Source organism: Piliocolobus tephrosceles, chromosome 11 (assembly GCF_002776525.5).
Source record: "Piliocolobus tephrosceles isolate RC106 chromosome 11, ASM277652v3, whole genome shotgun sequence".
NCBI lineage: Eukaryota > Metazoa > Chordata > Mammalia > Primates > Cercopithecidae > Piliocolobus > Piliocolobus tephrosceles.
In genome coordinates this window covers 82366915-82393536 of record NC_045444.1, presented here as the reverse complement: position 1 = coordinate 82393536, position 26622 = coordinate 82366915, and the positions used below count along the sequence as shown (strand labels likewise).

General features: G+C 38.9%; 1 protein-coding gene across 1 annotated transcript in view; it reads left to right on the top strand.

Moving 5' to 3' along the window:
* Positions 1-26622, top strand: part of HECW2 (HECT, C2 and WW domain containing E3 ubiquitin protein ligase 2) — a 232228-nt gene that overhangs the window by 130473 nt on the left and 75133 nt on the right. The window contains exons 13-15 of the mRNA XM_023216573.1: positions 8112-8297; positions 22182-22316; positions 26005-26107. Of these exons, the coding sequence (XP_023072341.1) occupies positions 8112-8297; positions 22182-22316; positions 26005-26107 (424 nt within the window). The remainder of the gene's footprint in view (positions 1-8111; positions 8298-22181; positions 22317-26004; positions 26108-26622) is intronic.

The following is a 26622-nucleotide window of genomic DNA, read 5'->3' as shown; positions in this document are numbered from 1 at the left end:
AGGATGAGCATCAGGGATAATAGCTAATGGATGCTGGGCCTAATACCTAGGTGATAGGGTGATCTGTGCAGCAAACCACCATGGCACACGTTTATCTATGTAACAAACCTGCACAACCTGCACACATACCCCTGAACTTAAAAGTTGAAGAAAAAAAGAGCAACTGATTGCATGGCAGTGTTCATGAATTTTCTGGAGAAAAAAAAGTATGTGCATATTTGTGTGTATGTCGGTTGTGTTTATACACACATGTATGTATATGTATAAATATATGCATGTGAGATATATATAGAGATATATCTATATATGTATAGATATAGATATCTATGTATGTATAGATATAGATATCTATAATTTACAAACAATAGTAAAAGAGACACTGAATGGTTTGTTGATTTTGGTGCCTACAGTGGTAATTGAAGAACAAGTATAGTTCCAACAAGAATATTTTCATTTGCATTAACAAGCAAAGACAACAGTGTAACAAGGGAGACGTGTTGGAGTTTCATATTCCTTTGTCAATAGTTTTTGCATACTAGACTTACATTTCTTCATTTTATGTGTGTTTGTGCTATTTGCAATGTAACAGCACAATTTGAAGTTTCATCTGCATTTTAATTTTCTTCATTAATTTCTTAAGTCTGGACCTTAAGTAGAAAAAAAGGCGGTCAACTTTTCCTGTAAAGGGCCAGAGAGCAAATATTTTAGGCTTTTGGCCCAAAGACAACATGTAAGCAAATGGCCCTGGCTGTGTTCCAATGAAACTTTTTTTATAAACACAGACAGGTAGCCATTGGGCCGTAGGTTGCCCACCTGTAGTCTAGACAGCCCACAGAACAATAAATTAAGCCCTGGTATTGTATTTCCTGATTTCTGTAGTGTTAATACGCCCACTATGGTCAATGTCAAACCACCGATGACATCATGAAGCACAGATTTCTAACTTCTCTCTTTGGGCTGCCTTCTTTCATACAAGTTCTTCATCACTGCAGTGTTTTAAGTAGAGCCTGGATTAATAGTCACTGAGTTGTAGTATAAGGCTGTGGAAATTTTTTTTTTTTTTTTTTGAGATGGAATCTCGCTCTGTCGCCCAGGCTGGAGTGCGGTGGCGCCATCTCAGCTCACTGCAAGCTCCATCTCCCGGGTTCATGCCATTCTCCTGTCGCAGCTTGCAGGGTAGCTGCGACCACAGGTGCCCGTCACCATGCCCAGCTACTTTTTTGTATTTTTAGTAGAGACAGGGTTTCACCGTGTTAGCCAGGATGGTCTCGGATCTCCTGACCTCGTGATCCACCCACCTCGGCCTCCCAAAGTGCTGGGATTACAGGCGTGAGTCACTGCGCCCGGCCCAAGGCTGTGGTTTTTAAACTTGGTGAGTTCAAAAAATAAAATGCATATTCTTGGTACCCAAACCTTAGAGATTCCGGTTCAGTAGGTCTGGAGTGGGTCCCAGCAGTCTGTTTTTGTTTTGTTTTGTTTTGTTTTAGGCCCCTTAAGTGATTCTAATACAATTGTTCTGTGGCCTGTAGTCTGGGAACTCCTAGGATAAAGAGATTTTGCATTAAATGCCCTTACCTTGTTTGTCACAACTATAACTCTCTTGGACTTTTGACAACTAACATGTTTTAACAGTATGAAACATATGTAACCTGCACGTTATGCACATGTACCCTAGAACTTAAAGTATAATAAAAAAAAAAAAAAGAAAAAAAAATTAACATTCAAAAAAAAAAACAGTATGAAAATACTAAGCAGCTTACAGGCTGTTTTTTTTTTTTTTTTAATTTATTTTGTTTTCATGTTTTTGTCATGTTTCCTTTTCCTTTAGTTGAGCATGATTTTAGAATTTATTTTGCTGGATAGCCTATCTTGTTTTCAAAGTATTCTTTCTAAAGCATTTTAATTTTTTTCTTCCTCTTACTGAACTGCATTCGTATTAGCTAAAAAGATGATGCATGCTGTGCATTTGTACATTTCTATAAGACTTAAATTCTGCGGGTTTAAGAAGTATTATTTTCCTGACATATATGGCAGATATTGAAGGAGCTGGATTTGTCTTGCTAGAGGTCTCAAGGTATGAATTAATGGAGATAACTCAGACAATCTTTTCTAAAGGGCATTACTTGCTGGAATGTTCTCGTTTTTCCTAGATTAACAGAAACTGTTATAAAATAAACTTTTATTTGATTTCTGTATTTTAAGATTTGTTGTCTAGGGTTCTTTGCTTGAATTGTTTCTGATCTACACCTCTTTCAGTGAATTCCCTGTTCGTATTCTTGAAAATGTTCAATATGCAAAAGGAATGAATTTAATAGTTTTCCTAACCTTTTTTTTTTTATGACTTGAAGGTATCAGTTTATGTTGACAGAAAGTCATGAAAAACAGATTACGTGTAGTTGTAATACCTAGTAATCCTTATTGGAAAGAAAAGTGTTAAATAAATATATGGTTGTCATAACACTAAAGTAAAACTTGAGAAAGAAAATTTTGTGGGTTTTTTCTTTCTTTTTTTGCATTGTGATTGCTTTAGGAATTATTCTACTGCCCTCTAATGGTTGTGATCAGATTTCTTTCAAAATTGTTCTGACAAACAATTTCTCTTGTTAATTCAAGATTTAGTTATTAATGCCATGCCTTTTATAGCTCATGTGCCTGTATTTGTCTAATTAATGTTATACATAAATATATTTCATTATATTTAACTGAATAATTTTCCAACATACATGCCAAGTAGTTACTACTGTGGCTTTTAATGAGCTCTAAAAATACATTAATTCTATCATTTTAGTTTCTTAGTACTTAATGAAGAAAAATACTGTTTCAAAATCCACAAGTATATTCTTAAAACTCATGAATTCCTGCTATTGCAAAATAGAGGAATTGATGATTTGTAGTTAGTTTTGTTAATGTTACAGTTCTCTTCCATTTTACTCTAGCTAGATGAAAACAATGTAAATCCTGTAAAATTAAAAATATTATGAAGATAAACTGTATAAAACAGGACTGTTTTCATATCTCTGCATACCTATTATGCAGACTTTTCTTAATTTTGTGTATATTAAATTTTTTTAGTGAATAATGTATACAAGTGCGCAAATCTGCTCCCTTGTGAATATGAGAGACGTTTTCTGTAGATTCGGTGATGTGCTTTTCCAGACCTGAATTCAGAACGCCTATTCTTGATGAAGGCTTTCTGAAATATGAAAGAAAGACTTTATTTATCAGTAATGTACTTAACTATGTTATCGAAGAGAACAGAAGTAGGTGAAATTAGGACTGGGCCAGGTAATCTAGGACGTTTGGTCATCATAACACTGAGGAAAACCTGCAAAAAAAGGAGAGGGGATTGATTATTATTTGCATTGTAGTTGATAAGAACTGAGTGTTTGCATCTAATTTTCTTATTCTGCTGCCAAATGGCAATGACATTTACTTGTACAACCTCAAACAAGCATGTAACCAAACAAAAACACATTTAAGTTCTAAGGGGTGTTATTTAACAAAATTCCACTCGAGAAATTCAGTTGATCATTCACTCAACCATCAAGTGTTTATTTCTTGCTAGGAAGATGAGAAACAACCAGGAGGGAATTTGGAACAGGGATTTTTAGAATTGAGAAAGAATAACTAAAAAGAATATTTAAATTATGTCAAAGGAAAACAAAGTGTTGTTTCCTTTAGAGATCATTTAAAGGGGCTTTGTCTACTGTTAACAATTACCAATTCTTCTTAACTGCTCGATTCCACGTGCAGCAGCTTCCCAGGTGAATTCTGTTCATTATCATGAGACTGTTATGAAATAGGTATCATGGGTTCTTCTCTAATCTACTTTTCTTTCAGGTAAAATATCAGATTCATTTACTGCATCTTTTTGTATAAGATAAGCAAGCAAACAAGCAAACATGGAAAAGGATCCTCACCTAGTTAGAACCACTAAACCCCAGGAGAATAAAGATGCCTCTTTTCTCTTAACCCACAGCTTTGTCAATATCAGCTTCCATGAAGACTAAACTCTTGTCAACCTAATTCTATCTGTTTAGTGGTTTTGGCTCTTTGGACTGCTCCCATTCTTACCTCTTCTCATTCTGTCAGTGTGTTTCAGTATTTTCACCACTGTCGTGGCCTTTGTTTTTCCAACTCTTTCTGCCTCCAGTGAAATCTCTTCCTTCCACCTCCCCCTATAATTCTTCCTCTTCATCCTTTTGAATGATCAGGCCTTGGCTCATCTCTGTATCCTCAGGGTTTAGCACAGGGCTTAGCACATGGCTTAGCACGTAACTAATGAAGCTTAGCTGGCGCAAGATCTTTAAAGACTAAAAGTGGTGAACAATTTTGCCACTCTCTTTATCTGTTATAACACAGGTATGATAGATATAATCCCCTATATATTTTTATTTACTTATAACCTGTATTCGTAAAGTGATTTTGACCTTTTCAAATTACTTTACCATCCTTTGTCCAACTGGATCCGAATCTCACGTGCCTATGGAGAAAGCAAGGGAGTTATTATTATCCCATATTACAGTTAAGCAAATTGAGACAGAGATTAAGTAGTTTTCTTTGTCTCTATATGTGACAGAGCTGAGACTATAATCAGCACTGTAGTTCTATATGGAGTATAAATATCCTTCCCAAACTGTAGATCTATATGTATATATACACACACACACATAAAAACTATACATATCTATACACATGCAGTTTTTGCATAAACATATATATGCACTTATTCAAACATAGTTTTTTTGTTTGTTTGTTTTTTTGTTTTTTTTTTATAGAAACATAGTAGTCTAGAAGTATGTTCCTGTTTGGCTTAAGTGTTTTGTGTAGACTCTAACAGTCATGTACTTACTATTCAGACTTGAAAAGACTGTGGATCTAAAGGTTGTTTACTAGTTACTGAGAGAAATCTTTCTTGCTTTGAATTACTTTGGTAGATGCTCTTTGCAAAGATCAGATGTGTTTGGCACCATATTACATGTTTCATTGAGTGGAGAGGAGGAAGATGAAAGGGCATAATTAATTATAAGACCAGCATTAAGATTTCTGTGCTTAAAGAGCTATTCAGCCCCAGGGAATTACTTCAAACCTGAGGTTGGGATGGGTTTCTTAACTTAATTGCCACTACTTCTTGCCCTAATGAAGTTCTTTTCTAACAAAGTGAGGAGCATTTCTGGTGCTCTAGATAAGAAATCAGAATGTGGCCTATTTACTTATTTTAGTGAGAAGAGGGAGCAGTGAAGGCGACAAAAAGGTGTACCTATTTAGAACAATGGTTAATGTAATGATTTATCCGACAGGATTATCCCCCAAATAATTTGTCCCTGAAGAGATTTAATATTTGTTTTACTCTTAGGTAGTTAGACCTGAAAGCTCACTATGATCCCTACACAAACTAGTGTGGTCTCAGGACTCTAACTTGCAATGACTTATGTGAAAATATATCAGCAACACTGAGCCAAATGTAGAAAACAGTTGCCTTGCTGATTGTATTTTTAACACTCAAAGCAGTCAGCCAATAGAGGCAAAACTATTACTTAGCTGAAGTTAGGTTTTTTTCTGACATTGCCCAACTTCTGTTATTTCCTTCTCTGCTTTCATGGTATCACTTTCCTGTTCTCTCATGCTCTCTAATTGCCCAGAGCCCCTGCATAGGCCTGCCTGCATTGACAGTACTCTCTGCTCTGAACCACACAACTGCTCACAGCCATCAACACCTCCTCTCCTTTAGACTGTCTGTTGAAATATGACTCCAAACTACTTTATACTCAAGTGTACTGAGGAACTAAGATTCAAGGATGGTTCATTGTGGTCTTCTTTCTTTTCCCCTTCCTCCTCCCTTCCTTTCATCTTTCCTTTAATTTGTTTTGGTAGGGAACAAGTATTTAATGATGGTGAATCAATCAGAATAGTTTAAGTTGTACTTCAGTAATAACGACCAACAAATCTCCATGGCTTAAGTTAACAAAGGATTACTTCTCATTCCAAGTCAGGTTATCAGGGTCCCTGTGGTCACTCAGGGACCCAGGGAGCCAGACTGGGGAGCATCCCTGTTCAAACATTGCCAGTTGCTGTGTCAAAGGGAAGAAAGCTCTAGAGGGACTCACATCAGCAATAAATGCTTTGACCTGGACATGACACATCTTGAGGGATCCTAGAAAGACTGGAGTACTGTTGACTGTCTTCATACTCATTCCTCTTTTGATCCCTAATAATGACCACAGTACTGGGCACAGCAAAGACAATAAATGTTTATTAAAATGAAATCATTTCCAGAGACTTTAGAGTTCTTGTGGTTTGCCTTGGGCTGTCTTAGACTAAAATAGATAACAGAACCCATAAAGTTTAGACTAAAATAGATAACAGAACCCATACAATGTAGACTAAAATAGATAACAGAACACATAAAGCTGGAAGACCTCCAGACTCAGTCTAGTGTCCCTGAGACACTAAAGATAAAAGGAATCCAAAGCCCTTTGAATCAATCTGAGAAGAATACAGTTCCAGGATAGATCATTCATGGCCTGGTCAGTTTCATGAGTATCATATTCCCTCTGATGATTCAAGGAAACAGCTGCCATACAGTTATTCCTCTTCTGCTGTTTTGTGCATGGTATTATGCAATAAATATTTATTGACTGACTCATATGTGGACAATCATGGCTTATAATCAGTTTGTGGAATCTTCTTTAAAGATAGAAATGAAGACTGTAAGGTTTTGGACAAAACAATCGCTTTTCTGTGTGGTGGTATAGTGGAGGTTTTTGAAACTTGCATTTCATTTATATACATCCAACCAAATATGCACAGGGAAAAAGAGAGAAAAAGAAAAAAGAACGAGATGTACAGCCTAGGCACCTCAGCCTGCTTTTCCGTTCACCAAGCTTATATGCCTCTATGAAGGATGAGATTCTAAAACCTGTCTGTTGTGATCTCAGTTGAGTGTGATGGTCAGTGAGAGCAGCTCATTCCATTGCATGTCCTTCTGGTATAGAAATATATGGCAAGCATTTTTCCATGCAACTTGGCCCTAAAGTATACACTACTTGTGTCATCTGGCACTCACTCAAAGTGCCAATAACCTAGTCCAATACTGGGGGAGAAACTGGCTATGTCAGGGCTCTCTGTAACGTAAGGTGGCATATTCATCTCCAGTGTGGTGTAATTTTGACTGTGTCTCTTTCCTAAAACCAGCTTCAGGATTTAATGGCCCATGTGTAGTGAGACTCCACAACATGCTTGTTCTTTAGTAAATTAGTTCAACCATTGTGGAAGACAGTGTGGCAATTCCTTGAAGATTTAGAACCAGAAATATCATTTGACCCAGCAATCCCATTACTGGGTATTTACCCAAAGGAATATAAATCACTCTATTACAAAGATACCTGCACATATATGTTCATTGCAGCATCATTCACAATAGCAAAGACATGGAATCAACCCAAATATCCATCAATGATAGACTAAATAAAGAAAATGTAGTATATATACACCATGTACCATGGAATGCTATGCAGCCACGAAAAGGAATGAGATAATGTCCTTTGCAGGAACGTGGATGGAACTGGAAACCATTATCCTCAGCAAACTAACACAGGAACAGAAAACCAAACACCGCATGTTCTCACTTATAAGTGGGAGCTGAACAATGAGAACACATGGACACAGGGAGGGGAACATCACACATTGGGACCTGTTGGGGAGTGGGGTTGGGGGAGGGAGAGCATTAGGAAAAAATAGCTAATGCATGCTGGGCTCGATACCTGGGTGATGGGTTGGTACAGCAAACCGCCATAGCACACATTTACCTATTTAACAAACCTGCGCATCTTGCACATGTACCCCAGAACTTCAAATACAAATAAAAATTTAAAAGAAGAGACCTAGACACCAGCTGTGGAGACTGCCTTACCTTCTGTGGTCTTTATGTTTTCTTTTGTTCAAGATATTTTGCTCTGTCTGCTGTTTCCATACATGGGTCTAGAATTCTGTCGAAGCCTATATATGCATTTCATTACTTATTGGAAGATTAGCCATACCCATGTGTAGTATTTCTGGTGCTTCTGCATGTCACAAGTGGGTTAACATGGGTTCTCCATTCTTTTCTTTAGAGTGCCTACCGCATGTTTACAAACAACACGTGTTTGAAGCACATGATCACCAAAGTCCGGCGGGACACCCACCACTTTGAACGCTACCAGCATAACCGGGACCTTGTGGGATTCCTCAACATGTTCGCGAACAAACAGCTAGAGCTGCCGCGGGGATGGGAAATGAAACATGATCACCAGGGCAAGGTAACACGAGGGAGATGCCTCAGGGAGTGCCAAATGCCTGTGGGCTGCTTGTGGCTTCGGCACTTGGCTCTACCCTTCAAGTGAGGGCCAAGGCTCTTTGTGAGGTGAAACATTCCACCTTCTGTTCAAGTGAAACCTGGACAGCAGGTTGTTTGTGACCACAAACAGTGACTGTGCCATTCTAAAGTCATGGAGGGAGCGGAAGGAGGGCTGTGAGGCTGGCAAAGCATTCGCTTCTCCTTGGAAACTCTCCTGCCTGTCATCTCTCTCCATGCTCTGCTGATTAGAGAAAAGGGTTCTCAGGCAGTGCTTCCTTCTCCCTAGTGACTCAGCTTGTGTTGTAGATATTTGAATAAAAAGTTGTGGTATTGTTTGGAGAAGGTGGCTAGGAGGTCACTAACCAAGCAACTGCATGAGGTGTGTCTTTGTGACACTGTCTGGGCTTGGGCCTCAGTCTTACTGGTTCCGAACCGTGATTTTGTTAGCACATTAACCAAAACTCACTGATTGATTAATTTATGACAAGAAATGTGTAACTGTGCAACACAGGCCAGAATAGCTACATCTGTACTTCCTCGTAGATGGATGAACCGGAAAGCCTGGTTACGATCAGGAAGTCATTCTATGAGTAAGAAATCAAAATGAGAAAGTTAGTGCTTGTTATAAGGTGACCCTCAGCTAAGATTTAATTTTTATTTATGTAACTCTTATGTAGTACCTACTATGAACCATGAACTGTTTAAGCTCTTTATAGATAGAAGGCCCTCACCACAACTTTGATAAAGCAGTACTATCATTATTGCCATTTACAGATAAGCAGCTCCATGTCCAGAATGCTTCAGTGACTTGCCTGACATCATAGAGACAGGCAGTGGCTGAGCCACACTGTAGGCCAGCCAGGCTGGTTCCAGGAACCATGCTCTTAACCATGACATTATGCTCTCCAAGTATTGAGTAACCAACTTCAGTTTCTCTGTCTATAAAAAGTCTGGGAATATGTGACTTGAAGGGTAGGGAAAATTAAAATGGCTTGATATTTAATGTATTTAACAACCCTTGGAGTGTTTGTTCAACAAATATTTATTGAGTACCTAAGCAAAACAGATAAGCCAACTACTTTGTGGAACTGCAATTCTCATGAATACAGCATTCATGTCTCAGAGACAGGCAATAGACAAATAAACAAACGTACTATTCTTTGTATGCCAAGAGCTGATTAACGCTGTGATTAAAAATAAAGCAACAAATGAGGTCTAGTGAAAGACAGTAATGGAGAATGTCATTTCATAGAGGGTGGTTGGGGAAGGTGTCACAGAGAAGGCCATAGGTGAGCAGATACCTGAAAGAAGTAAGGAGTAAAGTATAAGAATATTCAAGGCAAATGGAGCACGTAAAGTATTCAGTAAATGCCATCCTCCCTCCAAAGGTCCCTCTAGCAGAGGGAACTTTACCACAGTAGCCTCTTACTTATCCTGAATTCAGCTTCCAGCAATATTACCTGAGAACCTATGAGCAGCCAAAATGGTTGTCACAAAATGCATGTATTTTAATGCGTGGGAGGAGCCCTCAAACTCTCATTCTGCAAATGTTTTTAATAAACCTCTAATTCCCAGCCAAGAGAAGATTAGAAGTGGCAAGCACGAAGTTTAGGAGAGATGAAAGAGAATTGGGCTTGTGATTATGTCCCTGGACCACAGATAAAATGACACTGAATTAGAGTCAAATGGGCATGACAGAGAAGCCTCTCCAGAGCACTACGCTGGAAGCAGAGACACCAGGGGAAGATACGGCTTTAATGGTACTGCATTTGTTTCAACAGCCTGAGAGCTCAGTGTCTGTAACTGTTCCGTTGTATGGAAGGGCATAGATGGTCCAAGTAAGGACTTTGAGAAATACTGGTAGTATTATACCTGGGTATTAAAGAGTAGTAGCACAACAAGAATTCATCTGTTTTCAGCTCTGACAACATTTTACCTGAAATCATGAATGAGGGAGCTGTGTTCATTAGAGAATCAGAGGTCCAGGGAAAACCCAAGTTAAGATAATGGATAATACTGCATCTGTTTCTGCTCTGTGTTGAGATTTAACTTGTTAAGGCAGGGGTTGGTCTCTTCTTGCCAGTCATAACTTGCCAGACACACTTTAGGAGAGAGGTTCTTTTACTAACCCCTGGACCTTGAAAAAAGTTTCAATTACATTTAGGATACTATTGAAGAAGAATTGTAATGTATTCTTAAGAACGAGTTCTGTCTCATGGCTTTTACAAAAGTTTTGGTGGTTAAACAGGAGTAAACATTATCTCAACAACGTTCATGACATGACTATCCCAAACATCCTATTCTCTGGGGATGTTTTTACTAATCTGGGTGTTACAACTTGAAGTTGGCATTGTACAGAACCCTGAGTGTAGGCTAGTAGAGAGCTGACCTCACAATCTGCTGCTGGCTTTTACATTAGAATGCTGTTTGGGGTGAAAGACTTGAAGGACCCCTGCCTTGTGGACAAGACAGATTAGTAGACAGACCCAAAAGCTTATCACTTTAGCCTGATCTCTCTCTGTCATGCATTAAGACTTTAATAAGATTTTTAGCTAAGCTGGATACCTTAACTAAAGCAAGTTTATCGCTGTGTGATTCTCCCATGTAAGTTTCTTTCCAAGTGACCAGCTTCCAGTAGATTAAAATAATGTAAAGGAACATTCAGGAAGGCTGGCGCTTGGTCTCTATTTGGCGACTCTGCTTTGGGCAGCATGTTAGGAGTCCTGTCTCCTGTCTTATGAATAGGCAGCTAATAGGTTTTCTTTCAGCCCCAGAATTTTAGCCCCTTTTAATTGAATTTAATAATATTTATTTTAAGAGACAGGGTCTTGCTGTGTTGCCCAGGCTGGAGTACAGTGCCTATTCACAGACATGATCCCACTACTGATCAGCATGGGAGTTTCAGCCTGTGCCATTTCCAACCTGGGCTGTTTCCTCCCACCTCAGGCAACCTGGTGATCTCCAACTCCTAGGAGGTCACCATATTGGTGGAGAACTTAGTGTGGACACCTGATTGGCATAGCACACTGTAGTCCAGAACTCCTGGGCTCAAGCACTCCTCCCACTTCAGCCTCCCAAGTAGCTGGAACTATAGGCACGTGCCACCCTGCCTGGCTAACCCCTTTTAAAAATGAGTTGCTGCGCTTCTAGAACATTTGAACGGAGAAAACATTTTTCGTGTAATGCAACATCAAAAGCTATTAACTATTATGAAGTTATTTTCCCACAGTGATAACTGATTTTTAGAGTTGACATGGAACAGGATGTCCATATCCTCATCTACATGAAAGGAAATGATGCTTAACAGGAATGTTCTCAGGCTGAAATTTGCCTCCATCTTCTCTTCTCTAGTGTAACATCTTCCTTTCGTGTTTTCACTTATTTAGTCATTCAGCAACACTTCTGAGGTGTGCACCATTGTGCTAACAATGATAAAAATTTACCACTTAATGTAGCATTCTGGAGTGTGTAGCATTGCTCCTGGGCCAGACACTAGTTCATTTAGTGCTCACAGCTGCCCGGGGATAGGTGCTATTTTTATCGACATTATATAGAAGAGGAAACTGAGGCACAGCGTGATTAAGTGAATTGACCAAGGTCCCACAATTAGTAAGTGGTGGAATTGGATTTGAACCCAGGCAGTCCAGCTCCAGAGTCTGTGCTCTTCTCCTGCCTCTCACCAGTAAGGAGGGAGAAGGGATATCTTCAGCAATTATAATGAAGATAGTAAGGGTTTGGCAGGATGCTGTGGCAGCCTCCTGATAATTTATAAGGTAGGTATTATTATCGTTCATAATTTACTGAAATTTAGAGGTAGAAACAGGGATCTATATAGAACAGTAACTAAAAAGTTTCATCAGTTTGGCATTTCGTGAAAATGATACAGATTTGTTAATTGACGAATCCTTACTCTTATAGGAAATACATGATGATGTAAAAGGGATATACTGTAGGATTCATGTCAGCGTGCTATTCTTCCTCTTAAGGAACTGCTGGTCTCCCTTAACCATGGCGGTCTGGCATTTTCACAGCAGGGTTTCTTTTTGGTGTTACAGTTCTTTGCTGTCCACGTCATTCTTGATCGCTGTAGGATCGTCTGGCCTGGGCTGTTTGCTCCTACCTTACACCTGTATAATGACGTGTAATGCTCTCTGTTTCTCTACGATGAGTGCTCTGATACTGTGGTGTCTCAGTGGATTTGTTCTCTTGCTGTACCAGTGGACATCTACTCTGGTGGTTGTATTCCCATCAGCCATGATCATGAAAGTAAGGTTTTAGAAACATTCTTGAAAGCCAAATAACTTAGAACTGGAACTGACATCAGATCCACACTTTGGCACAAAATCATGTACTTCCTGTGTAAAGCCACTAACCATTCCTTTCCTAAACATTGCTCTTTTACCCTAAATGCCTCTTCTTTTAATTATAAAAGAATGTGTGCCTTAGCACTGGTTTGTGCTATGCAAGGGTCCACTGTCGAATGACTTATTTCTTGCATGAGATACCTGGAAAGTTTTCATAGTAACAGCAGTATTTGAGGTGAGCTTTAAATGAGGGGTTGAAGTTTGGTTAAAAGAGATTTTGGAGGAGAGAAAAAATAGGAATGGGGTGGGGAAAACACCCAAAGTAAAGGCACAGAGACAGGAAAGCACCAGGTGGGTATTTCTGGTTCCTGTGAAGAAATAATGAGTGAATTTCAGGAGAAACATAGCAATTGAATGAAATCAGTAGATACTACACTGCAGAGAGTTAAACTGAGAGAATGCTACAAAATGACTTGGATAGTGAGTAAACAAAACTGTGAAAGTTGTTATTTCTCAAGTTTACATAATGGGCTTATTTGATTTAATTTTGGGGAAAAAAAAGTCTTTTTCTTCTTCTTCTTCTTTTTTTTTTTTTTTTTTTTTTTGTTGAGATGGAGTCTTGCTCTGTCACCCAGGCTGGAGTGCAGTGGCACAGGCTCACTGCAAGCTCCACCTCCCAGGTTCACACCATTCTCCTGCCTCAGCCTCCCAACTAGCTGGGACTACAGGTGCCCCCCACCACGCCTGGCTAATTTTTTTGTATTTTTTGTAGAGACGGGGTTTCACTGTGTTAGTCAGGATGATCTCGATTTCCTGACCTTGTGATCCACCCACCTTGGCCTCCCAAAGTGCTGGGATTACAGGTGTGAGCCACCGTCCCTGGCCAAAAAGTCTCTGTTTTTTAAAAAATGCCCTTTAAGATGTTAAATATGGATTATTTCCTCCTGCCTCTTTGCTTTAGACTCTCAAACAATATTAACTCAGGGTTTTTTCCCCACATTATTCTCTTTGGGCCTAAATCCAGATGCAAAGAAACTTTGAACTTTATAAGTGACATATCATACATGTCATGGGATTTTAAAAAATAAAAATGTATAATGGGAACCATCTTCTTAATTAAAGTGAAATATCTTTCCCATAGTTTCTTGTGTTTTTTCCTACAGAAATCATGTGTTACAATATCTCCCAGCTAAATTGGCTTCCATTTCTATGTCCAAGCTTTGTAACTCTAGAGGTTTTGAGTTTGGGTGTCAGATTGGGAGTTTAAGTATCAGAATGGTCCAAATGCTCAACTTTGAGAACCACAGCAATTAGCAGCTATGGTCACGAGGACAGATTTTAGAACAGAACAAATATTTGTATGGTAGAAATTACCACAGGCTGAGCCGATTGGAGAATTCTCATTTTACCAGACCCTAATAGCCTGTGTGGCTACAGTTGTTTCAGTAATGACCTAGACCCTGGTTTCAATCTTGCATGAAACCGATGGCAAGTATTTACTGGGTCAAGTCCTATTTAGCTCATTGAGTAAAGTGCAACTTAATATTTGGAGGCCACAACTTAACCATAATTTCAAAAATCTCTTAGCAAGATAAGTGCTACATTTTGAAAAATACGTTGTCTACTTGACCACCACATTTGTTACTTTTGTGACACATTTTTAATTGCTTGGAAACAACCAATACCTCTTGTGGTGGGCACCTGGTTTAATTGCCTTACGTTATGCAGCAATCTAGCTGTTGATGGAATTAAACTATAAATTGATAGATAGCACTTGGTTTTTAAGGACCTCTTGTCTATTTTAAAAGGTAAAAATATGTTAGAAAAAATTAATGCATAAGTATACATAGAAGGCAAATGGCAAAAATAAACTGTCTAGGGGTTATGTACCTTTTTGAATGAGAGAATAGAGCAGAGATCAGTTTTATGAATAAATTTCTGAGTAAAATGGTAGACTCATGGAATCTTGAAGGAATTACCTAAGTACAGAGATGGCCTTTGCCTTTTCTTTTTTAACAGTTGTCTTTATGACCTGCATGGATTATATACATATATATGTGTGTGTGTGTGTGTGTGTGTGTGTGTGTGTGTGTGTATATGATTTCAACATTTCATGGTAATGCCCTTCTACTCCACCTGAAATGTGATAATTTAGATAACTGTATTCCCAGTCTTCCACAGCTGTTAAGCTGGGAAATGTTGAACAATCTGCTCTCTGGGACAGGTCCGGAGAGGTGGGCTGATTTGTAGCACTTGCCAATTTTCATGGTGTAAATTCTTCCAACATGGTCAATTACATGCTGTCAGCATCACATCAACCTGCTCACAGAATTTCTTAAAATTACAGTTAGCTTTCACGAGCTGGTACAAGCTATCTCCAACATACCACTGGCTCCCCTTTTATGTTAGGTTGAATACCTAAATACTGTCACTCCCAACACATAAAATACCACTCCCTTAGCTAATATTTTACATCAAAGTGTTGTACTTATATTATATTTGTCCACATCTACTAATCGTCTGTTTTCAGGACTCTGGCCCAAGTACCACAAATCCCTGTTTCCTCTCCTAGCACCTTTAGAGCTACAGTCATAGCAGTTAAACGTAATACTTTTCTATAACCGTTTTTGTGACTTATACAGATGTCATGAAATAATTGGGACTACTGATTCCTTCAAAAGAACCAAGTTAGCATGACGATTTTTTACTGAGGATAAACTGTATCATTCAGCCCTTTTCATCTCCACTATTTGTGACAGACTTTGTCTAAGGTATAATGTAGAGAAAATAATAGCTTGTTTATTCCTTATAACTGGAAGAATCTTGGAGGAAGGAGCCAGGACCTGAGAAGAGAGTTATAAGTTGGAAGGAAGAGAATGGGTAAGTAAATACAATCTTTAGAAAATGAAAGTAGATTACAATGAGCCTTTATTTGAGCACTTCTAAGACTTTGTAGGCTAAGAAACCAGAATTTAGAGCAGATACAATGCATAGTGCTTCTGGCTTATCAATTATTGTCCTTTCACTGTTTCCATAACTGTTTACAGAAAGAAAAATGGAAGATCAGATGTTCTGTCTTTCTGTAGCATAGTTACAAGCACTTTTTGTTTTATTTTGTTTATATAGCCTTTTAATATGTATTCCTTAGTGGCAAAATAGTAACTGGAAACAATTTCAAACTTCTTTAACTTAGATTTGTTGAGCCTGAGATTGGTATTTCTTCATAAATAGTGATGGCTTTTTCTTTTCTTAAAATAATAGGAGTTTGTTGTTTTAAAAGAAAAAAAAAAGAAAGAAAGAAAGAATTGTGTAAAGAAAAAATTGTATTTTGTTTGGCTTCACTAAAATACCACTTGGCTCCAACTAGCCCATATTTCTTGACTCTGACTATGCCCTGAAGCAGTGAAAGGGTAGACATTTTTAAAAATGAGATTCAAGTTTGTGTATTTGCATTCCTTTCAGTTTTTGAGTTGTTAGTTGGCCCAGCACTGTAAAGCTTGAGTGAATTTCCTTAATGAAACCTAGCATTAGGGAATCAATGTTGTTCAAAATTTGCTTTACTAGTGACCAATGTGAAAAGGATCTATTTTTCCATACAATTTCTTTTTTCATGTCTGCATTCTCAGCATACTCTCCTCTAGACAGTATTTATTAATACATGGTAGATACTTTCATAAATAATTGAAGGCTATTCAAAAATTGTGACATAAAGTGATCCAAATTTACTAGGTCAGCTTCATTGCTGGCTTGAACTAGGTAGCACTTCCTGTGGGAAAGTGATCCATTTTCCTGACATAATTGATATGTGTGTCACAAATAGAAATGCCATGCTTGGACTTTGTGTGCTCTCCTCTTCGTTTTAAAGTAGAATCTATTTTTCACAATTCAACTGTGACCTGAGTAATCTCCTTTAAGTGAATAAAGCAAAGCTCTAAGGAAATCTGTCCAAGGTCACACAGTGGGTCTAGAGTGGCGCCAAAACTCACACCAAGGGATTGCTCCTTAGAAGTGCTAAATTCAGTCAGTGCCCTGGCTGTGTGGCTTTGATGGAGGTCTTAATCAAGACTTTTCCCGCAAGTACTTGGCAGACATAAAAAGCATGTGTAAACAATATACACATTCCATTTGACTCTGAAATAGAGCCCCTTGTGGGATACAAATAGGACCTATTTTCCACCCATGGCCATCTTTCCAACAGATTAGCAATAGAATTGGGCGTAGTATGTAGAGCATGCTGTCTAGGATCAGTAGCAGTCTTTCCACTTGAAATTTTGCAGTGTTGAAACTGGTGAGGCCAAGCACTGTGAGCGGCTGTTACTGTCAGCCTCATTCAATACATACCGAAATGTTTTCCTAAAATAAACTATGATATAAGGTGTGAGGGGAGTGGGAAGAACATAAAAAGGAAAAGATGGTAGGCAGAAAGCAGAATGGAAAAAAGGAGATGATGTATGAAAAGAAGAGAGGTGGGGGGAAAGGTATTGCTCATTGGGCTTTGGGGTCAGACAGAAATATGGGTTCAAATCCCAGCTTGATAAATTCCCAACTGTACATTTTACTTAAATTGGGAATTGTATTCTAACTGTATTAAAGGTGAATGATAGATATATCACTATTCACCAAATAGGGAAAATCCCTACCTATAATGGTGTTTTCTGATTTTTCTTTTAGAGAGACTGTCTTTCCTCTGCAGCGTGGAAACTTCACTGTTTCCAGTAGGATTTGATTTAACTGTATTGTGGTGCAAAACCCATATACATTTTAATGTACAAGATTGTATTCTTGCCGGGCATGGTGGCTCACGCCTGTAATCCCAACAGTTTGAGAGGCCGAGGCAGGTGGATCACCTGAGGTCAGGAGTTCAATACCAGCCTGGGCAACATGGTGAAACCCTGTCTCTACTAAAAATACAAAAAGTTAGGTGTGGTAGTGTGGTGGTGCGTGCCTGTAATTCTAGCTACTTGGGAGGCTGCCTCCTTGAACCTGGGAGGCAGAGGTTGCAGAGAGCCAAGATTGTGCCACTGTACTCCAGCCTGGGCAACAGAGCAAGACTCCATCTCAAAAAAAAAAAAAAAAAAGTGTATTCTCTCACATAAAGATGTTCAGAGGTAGGCAGTCTGGGGTTGACCAGGGAGTTCATCATGTTGTGAGAGCCCCAGCTCCTTCCAATTATTATTATTATTATTATTTTTTTTTTTTGAGATGGAGTCTTGCTCTGTCACCCAGGCTGGAGTACAGTGGCACGATCTCTGCTGACTGCAACCTCTGCCTTCTGGGTTCACACCATTCTCCTGCCTCAGCCTCCCGAGTAGCTAGGACTACAAGTGCCCGCCACAACGCCTGGCTAATTTTTTGTATATTTCTAGTAGAGACGAGATTTCACCATGTTAGCCAGGATGGTCTCGATCTCCTGACCTCGTTATCTGCCCACCTTGGCCTACCAAAGTGCTGGGATTAGAGATGTGAGCCACCGTGCCCGACCGCTCCTTCCAACTTTTTGCTCAGCCATCCTTCATCTTGTAAACCAAAAATAAAATTCTAAGCCCCTCAGCCATCTGAATGCACCCCTCCTCTCAGCCAAGGACATTCCAAAGTTAACCTAAAAAAGCTAGTTCAGGCCATGATGGAAAGTGGCGGGGGGGGGGGGGGGGTTGGATATGCCTCACAGCTGACCAGCGTTAACACCATCAGAGACCTTAAGATTGATAGAACAGACCCTTTGAGTCTGATAAGAAATATTTACAGCCTTTTCTCTCTGAAGCCTGCTACCTGGAGGCTTCATCTGCATGATAAAACCTTGGTCTCCACAACCTTCATCATAACCCAGACATTCCTTTCTATTGATTCCATCCAGATCTTTAGATAATAACCAACTGCCAAACAGAAAATCTTTGACTCTCCCTATGACCTAGAATCGCCCCCACCCCTACTTCCAGTTGTCTTGCCTTTCCAGACTGAACTAACATATATCTTGCATGTGTTTTTGGTGCCTTAGCCCTCTCTAAAATGTGTAACACCAAGTCTACCTTGGGTAGACATTCTCAGGATCTCTTGAGGGCTGTGTCACAAGCCATTGGCCACTCATGCTTGGCTCAGAATAAATCTCTTCAAGTATTTTACAGAGTTTGACTCTCTTCCTCAACAATCTCCATGGTTCAGTATGGCTACTGGAGCTCCACTATTAAATTTGTGTTTCAGAGAGTAGGATAGGCGAAGAACAGAACGAAGGATCATCTGTCTTTCATCAGGAGATTTCCCAGAAGTACCATGTTTTACATCTTACTGGTCAGAACTTAGTCTTGGCCACACATACTTACAAGGAGCCTGGTAACATAGTTTTCACTAGTCCTCCTTTTTTTGAGCCTTGTATATGGGCTTTAGCAAGAAACATTGTGATCCTTAGGAAATGGTTTCAGAAAAGAAAACTATTATTTGTGATAATAATGGGACCTCATACTTGAGGTGTCACAGGCAGCATGCTCAAAAATTCATATGAACCATCTCAGTTAACCTTCCTTTAATGTAGTTATGATCCCCATTTAACATGAAAAGAAATTGAGGTTTAAAAATTTTAACTAGTTTGCCCAAAGTGGCATTACTAGCAGGTAGCAAACTAGAGCTCAGAACCAGGCTTGTCTTTTTCCAAATTCCAAGCATTTAATCATTATGTTGCCTCCCACTTCTCAATTTTTAACCTGGTACTTTATCCATATTTACAATGGGATTTTTAAAATCTTCTGTTTGTGGTTTTAGGGTCTTTAGGTTCCCTCAATTTTTTTTTCTCCCAAATCTTCAGTATTTTCTCCCAATTCTTCAGTATAAAAGAATGTGCTTTTTTTTTTTTTTTTTTTTTTTTTTTTTTTTTTAGATGGGGTCTTACTCTGTCACCTACCCAGGCTGGAGTGCAGTGGTGCAATCTTGACTCACTGCAGTCACCACCTCCCAGTCTCAAATGATCCTCTCACTTCAGCCTCCCAAGTAGCTGGGACTACAGGTGTCCACCATCGCGTGCCTGGATAATTTTTGAGTATTTTGTAGAGACAGGGTTTTGCCGTGTTGCCCAGGCTGGCCTCGAACTTCTGAGTTCAAGCAATCCACTCACCTCAGCCTTCCAAAGTGCTGGGATTACAGGTGTGAGCCATCGCGCCTGGCCCAAGAACATGCTTTTTAACACTTGGTTAGTTAATTGTTAGTTGTCTCCTTGTATTTTGGTTGGAAATTCAAGTTTTTGGCAATTTGTTTTTATCTGAGCACCCTCTTTCTCCCAGGCACAGCCCTAAAAGCTATTAGGGATAACAGAGTGAGTAAGATAGAGTCACTACTCTCAAGGCTTTTGCAGTATAGTTCTTTCAAGAATGGATTTTAGACAAGCCTCTTAAAATCACATTAGGCTATGACACTACATGCAAATCACAGTTGACCTACATGTAGACACCCATTTGTCTTTATAATTACAAGTGCATCATTGTGCCGTTAATGACCACCCATCCCTTCAAAACATTCCTGAGAAATTAGGTAAATAGGCCATTCTAATTTATGCTCTTTGTATTTTTCCCTTAAACAAGATGGTTAATAGGATTGTGTTAGTAATAAAAGCTTGTTACTCTCCATTTACATAAAGAGGATATGGGTTTGGTTCTAATATGTATTATTTAAAAATAGGTATTAGCCACATCCTTTGGTACAAAATAATTTAATTGCTATTTTATGGCATTTTGAATAGTGGCAGAAATAGTGGACAATTGTATTAGAAGCACGAACCAAATGGGACCAATGTGACGTTTGGGGTCAGAACCTGTCAATGCAAGTCCACATAGGTTTTATCACTGGAGTACTTTTTCCAAGACCTGAGAAGAAGGATGTTTCACCCAAGGTTAGTGAAGAGGAAACATTACCCAGGATGTAAGGCTGATGACAAAATCTCACACAAAGCCTTTATTTTTTGTACCCAGAAATTGGATAGTAAGAGAAAGGACTGGGAAAGATTCCTGTTCTGTCCATTTTTCTGCTTTGTTTTCTGGTACATCCATTGCTTAAAGTTATTTCTTTATAAAGATGTAAAAATGTTTTCTGTATGGGACCTGCCCCATTTCTTGATGATGTACATACAGTTCCATATGAAACATTCTGTTCTGTAATGGGAAAGTAGGTTTCTAAATAGGTATAAATATACTATCTGCCTCTGGCATTTGTCTAGATAGCTTCATCTCTAGGTGTTAAGGTACTTTGTTAACTGAGCTCCATTGATTTGAAAGGTCAGTTCTTTTTTGCCTGTTATTTGGCATACATCATGTGCCTTGACACTTGGTTTATAGGTACTGAGTCTCCTGGCTCTCCTAATAGCCCCTTTCATCTTTGATGACCTAATTAACTATCTGATCATGGAAAACTTACAATTTCTAATTGTACTTAAGATAATGGGTTTCATTATTACCTTGAGTAAATTTTACTTTGAAAACTTACAACATTGGGCCCCTAAGGATAGTGATAGATAGCACTTGTATAGTTTTAGAATTAAACAAACAGACCAAAAAATGCTTTGCTACATTGTATTTCATATTAGTGCAATGCTGAGGTAAATGGTTTATGCTCATTCATGATTTCATGTTACCAGAGATTCTACAGTGATCATGCCAGACATGGCTTCCACTCTCCTAACACATTGTGGGGGAGAAGTGTTTGTTAGGAATGAAAGAGACATGTTTTTGTAAGAAATATATAGCTCAGAGAACTTAAGTGGCTTACCTAAAGTTCTAGACAGTATGTGATGAGTTTGAATGGGTATGTAATGGGTGACTAAACTGGAAAGGCATGTAGGCAGACTGTTAAAGAGTCATGAAAAACTGACCAAAGAGTGGGGATGTCTTTTCTGTGGACAATGGATAGTCACGAGAAGCTTTGGATTGGGTGGTGATGTAATTGAAGTGTTTAGAAAGAATATTCCTGTAGTAATGGGCCAGTTAAATGACTACAGTGATAGAGATGTGGAGCAGCTGAGAAACCACCAGTACTTACACACATAAAATAAAGTCCCAAAATAATGGGGTGGTGTTCAGGCTGGGAGAGGACAAATAGAGGATACTACAGTGAGAAAATGAGAAGGATTTGGTGGCTTACTGTATAGGAGAAGGAAAAAAGAAGAGAAGTCAATGATGTTTAAAAGTTTAAAGGTGATAAGAACTTTATAATAACCACCTATGACAGTAAAAGCTCAAAAACCGTCAGTTAAGAGAAGCCCAAATGTCCATTCTTCTGGCTTCCTTCTCAGATCATATCTTTGATGACTATCTTGTAGAGTATTTGCTAAAACCAGGCATAATGTTCCTTCCTGCTCTCTTCGTTCTGGATCTCATCTAAGCTTGGCTTTCTCTAATGTGATCTGTCCTGTGGGGGTAAGGAGAAATTTCCCCAAAGATTGAAAATTATGAGAAAATAGAGCTAAGATCGTGACTCAGAAGTGAGTCTTTTCCTGACCGTCTGATGTTATAGGTCAGCTAAGACATGTGAGCGGCATGTATTTGACTCAGTGTATTGTATCCCAGGCGTTCTTTGTGGACCACAACTCCCGTACCACCACTTTCATTGATCCCCGGCTCCCACTTCAGAGCAGTAGACCCACAAGTGCGCTGGTTCATCGGCAACACCTGACAAGGCAACGCAGCCACAGTGCGGGTGAGGTGAGTCAAGCATGTTGGGGACTGACCTGTTGGTTGATAGAAGCTTCTAGAATGTGATGGTTTGAGGAATTGGATTTTTTTTTTAAGTATTTTTTTGTTTTGTTTTTTTGAGTTTGATTTAGAGGCTGAAAAGCTTTCAAATGTTGACAGGGCTTCTCTGGAAATACAGCCTAAATCACAAATTTAAAAAGGTAGGATATATGAGGAAAAACTGAAGAAATTTAAGATTTTTTTGACTCAGACGAAGGTGAGAGGGAGTTGATAATGTATTAAAATGTTCAAGACAGGGAGCTGATAAGCCTGTTTGCGCACCCATTTTCAGCCTCACAGGAAGAAATGAATGTAACTTGGTTAAATATAGAATTTCTTAAGTGAAGTGTTCTATATTACATTAAAATATTCATCCAGGGCTATGGGATTATGGAATCCTCACTAGTATTCTTTAAAATTAGGATATTTTTGAGAGAGTTGTTTTATATACTTTATGTGCCTAGAGAAAACGGGCTGAACTAAGAATTGATAAAAACTGCTCTACTTAACCCGTTTGCAGGCACCAATGGTAACCACATGAGGGCCCTCTAATATCCTAACCAAAAAAAAAAAAACACAAAAAAACAAATCTTGTTTCACTTCTTCCTTTTGCAGCTTAAATATATAAAAGAAATGTCTTAAGTCAAGTTTTCTTCTCCTTCCTATGGGCTTATGATTTGATTATACACCATCACTTGATTTACATTGTCTCTGAAAATTCCCTTTAGAATTATGATCCTTTACCGGCCTTTACATGCCTTTTCTGTGTCTATGTGCATGTCATATTTTCAATATTATATTGTATATAAAATATCTTTGTAGCTGTATATTTTGCATAAGAAAACATATGAATACAGTAAATAACTGGATCTGATTCATCAAAATTCTACTCTTGGAATTTCCCCTCATGATTTACATACTTGCTCCAATGCATCATGTGTTCACTGGTTGTAAGTACAGATATAGAAGGGTACACATGAGAAGCTCATATAAAAATGATATACAAATATATTACAGGATGAGGTATGTACAAAAATATTTACGCTTTATGAGTAGCTAATAAATCTTTAACTTGCTGTCATGTAACCCATTAGTGGTGAACTGAATGACGCTAACAGCATTCATCTTAAAAGCAGAACAGACCTCTCACCTTTGGACCTTGTGTGCAATGTGTAGCACAATTAGGGCTCTGTCTGATATTTTATTGCATAGCCCGTGCCCTTTAACCACTCACCTTATCATGACTTCACAGTATGAAGCTGGCTGTTTGGTCTAGTTAGGACTATTTTTCTGGGAAAACATGCATGAGATTAATAGCTATACTTTCATTTTTTTTCAACCCCTCTACCTTAGAACATTAATTATTTTCATGGTCTAGTAGTAGTAGCCTTTATGAGAGAGGGTCCCTAAGGGATACGTTAAGGCTTTTCCTCCTATGACTGGAAACTGAGCAGTGGCCCAGAGATAACTCCATACAGACCGAGCGTCCAGCCCTCCACGTTGTTAAACCTTCCAGGGGAGTGTCCTTTCTGACACAACTGTTGGAAACATGCACATCCTGCAGTGCTGCCCTTCAGAGGGATTGCCCACTGTCTGCTGGTCTGGTTACAAGGACTGAGGTCTCAGAGAGAAGACCTTTGGCTTTTCTGGGAAATGATGAGACATGGCAACATACTGTAAGGAGAGAAAGTATATATTGGAGTGTTGAAATGATCAGATATCTGACTAACAATCTGTACTTAGTGATCAGATCTCCCCAGAGAGTAGCTGTATTCATTCCTCAAAGCCAGTAACTCAAGAGAAGCAGGATGAGAAAACTTCTAATTACATACATGAGTCATTTTAGCTACCATCTTGTATTCCTTCAGCAAATATTCCAGTCAGTAGAAAGATTGATATCTTTTCCATCTAACAAGCTAACACCAAACACCTACTACAATGAAGAAACATAATGGTTGCTGTTATGAGGGATGCAAATAAGTAACACATTTCCTGCATCCTTTTTTTTTTTTTTTTTTTTTTGAGACTGAGTCTTGCTCTGTTACCAGGCAGGAGTGTGCAGTGGCGTAATCTCGGTTCACTGCAACCACTGCCTCCCGGGTTCAAGAAATTCTCCTGCCTCAACCTCCTGAGTAGCTGGCACTACAGGTGCCTGCCACCACACCCAGCTAATTGTTGTCTTTTTAGTAGAGATGGGGTTTCACCATGTTGGCCAGGATGGTCTCGATCTGTTGACCTTGTGATCCAGCCGCCTTGGCCACCCAAAGTGCTGGGATTATAGGCATGAGCCACCACGCCTGGCCCACACATTTCCCGCATTCTTAATAGGCAAGAAAAACATGAAACCTTACTACAAATGAATAAAAATATGAATGAAAAATTCTTTGTAAATTTTCTTTTTTAATAGTTGGGAAAGAAAAATATACCTTTAGATAATCATGTTTTTTTCTTTTTTTTATATCTTTCTAGCTTTATTGTGGTATAATTCACAAATAATATAAACTGTTCACAATGGCAGCTGCTTGTTCTGCTTGTTCTGTGGGAGCTCAGAGAAGGTTGTATTTAACTTGGGCTTGAAGGAGAGGGAAGACCTTGTCGAGGAGGGACTATTTGAACTACTCTTTGAAGAATGAGTGAGAGCATTCTTAAAGGACAAGCAAGCGGTGGAGGGTGGGGAGGATATTTCCAGCATTAGGGTCTTTAGAAAAATCTTCAGCAAATACCCAAGAGATGCAATATGATAAAAGGGCTGCAAATGGTTGTGGGTGGAATAAAAGTCTGTTTTCAAAATCCCAGTTTATAAATCCAGTGCAGTATGTTATTTTTTCTTATTATCTCTTATACTGCTGTTCTACTATTGTCTTAAAAGACTTCTGTAATATGGGGAAAAATGCTAAAGCAGAAGCGAAAACAACATTAGAGTTTTCTGGTAAGACTGTTAATGGGTATTTTTGGTTATCTACTTGTGTGTATGAGTTTCTAAATCTATATTAGGTGCAATAAATAATTCAGGTTAGGACAACCCTATTTAGCTCCTCCGCACCTGTTCCTATTAGCACCCTGGTGTGGGAGGTTCAAACCAGAAAGATCTGTTGTACCAGGTGTTCTAATAGGCATGGAAAATTGCTCCTGAGGAGATAGTATACTAACTCAGAACCCCACATGAAGATTGCTGCTCTTCAACCCCTCCTCTGCTGAGCCAGGGAATTCCCTGGCCTGCCTTAGCCAAAAGAAGAAACATCTTGGCACTTCCCCAAAACATTTTATACCACTCAGTCTTCCCTTTGATTGTGTTGTTGCAGACTGTGCTCTGTCAACGCACAAGTTAGTCCTGATGAACAAGTCTGCTGTTTAGCTCCTGCAGCCTCAGTAATTATAAGCAGATTGAACTACTTCTGTGCCACTTGGTAAAGAGTCACTGCCCCAGCCCCTCTCAAGAATGTGGATGCCTCAACTCCTTCCCCTGCCCCCCATTTAGCCACTAAAACAAGGCTTTCAATAACTAAGAACCCTGCTTCAGCTCCACAGCTGATGTCTGTTCTGATCAAGTGGTACTTCACCACGCTCATTGTTAATATTTTGAACAACTTGGTTTGGGATGCTGATACAGAGCATTCTGGCTCTTGGTGCAGAATATAAAAGATGCCTCTGTTTGCAGGTAGGAGAAGATTCTCGACATGCAGGACCACCAGTTCTTCCCAGGCCATCCAGTACGTTCAATACAGTCAGTAGGCCACAGTACCAGGACATGGTTCCAGTGGGTATGTCATCCCTTTCCAGAAATTATCTGTCCTTTTGTGCTATTATCTGTACCATATACACTGTGCTGATAATTCTCCTGTTGTTAGCCTGCTACTTTTTGCCCTGTATTGAGAAATTGCTGCATTATCCTTAAGAAATGTACAACAAAATCCTATGTACTTGAGTCTCAAAGGGCTTCTGTCTTATAATATCCTAAAGGATGAGATTGTTTTTTAATAGCACCCTACCTTTCCTGAGTAGAGGTATTATATTAGATTATTGAAGTTAAGGAAAAATAATTTATTAAGGTAATATGTTATGCAATCATTATAAATTAAGAATTTGGACAAGCATATACTTAGTATATATTTAAGGCCAAGACAGAATTTAAATGGCGTGTGAATCTGTAGCTGCCTCACAAAATAAACAATCAAAGAGAGCACATTCTTAAGGGCTTTTGTCACAAATAGAAGGCAGCAAGAACCTCTAAAATAGTAAAATAAAAATAAATGAATGTAGGAAAAAGTCCTAAAAA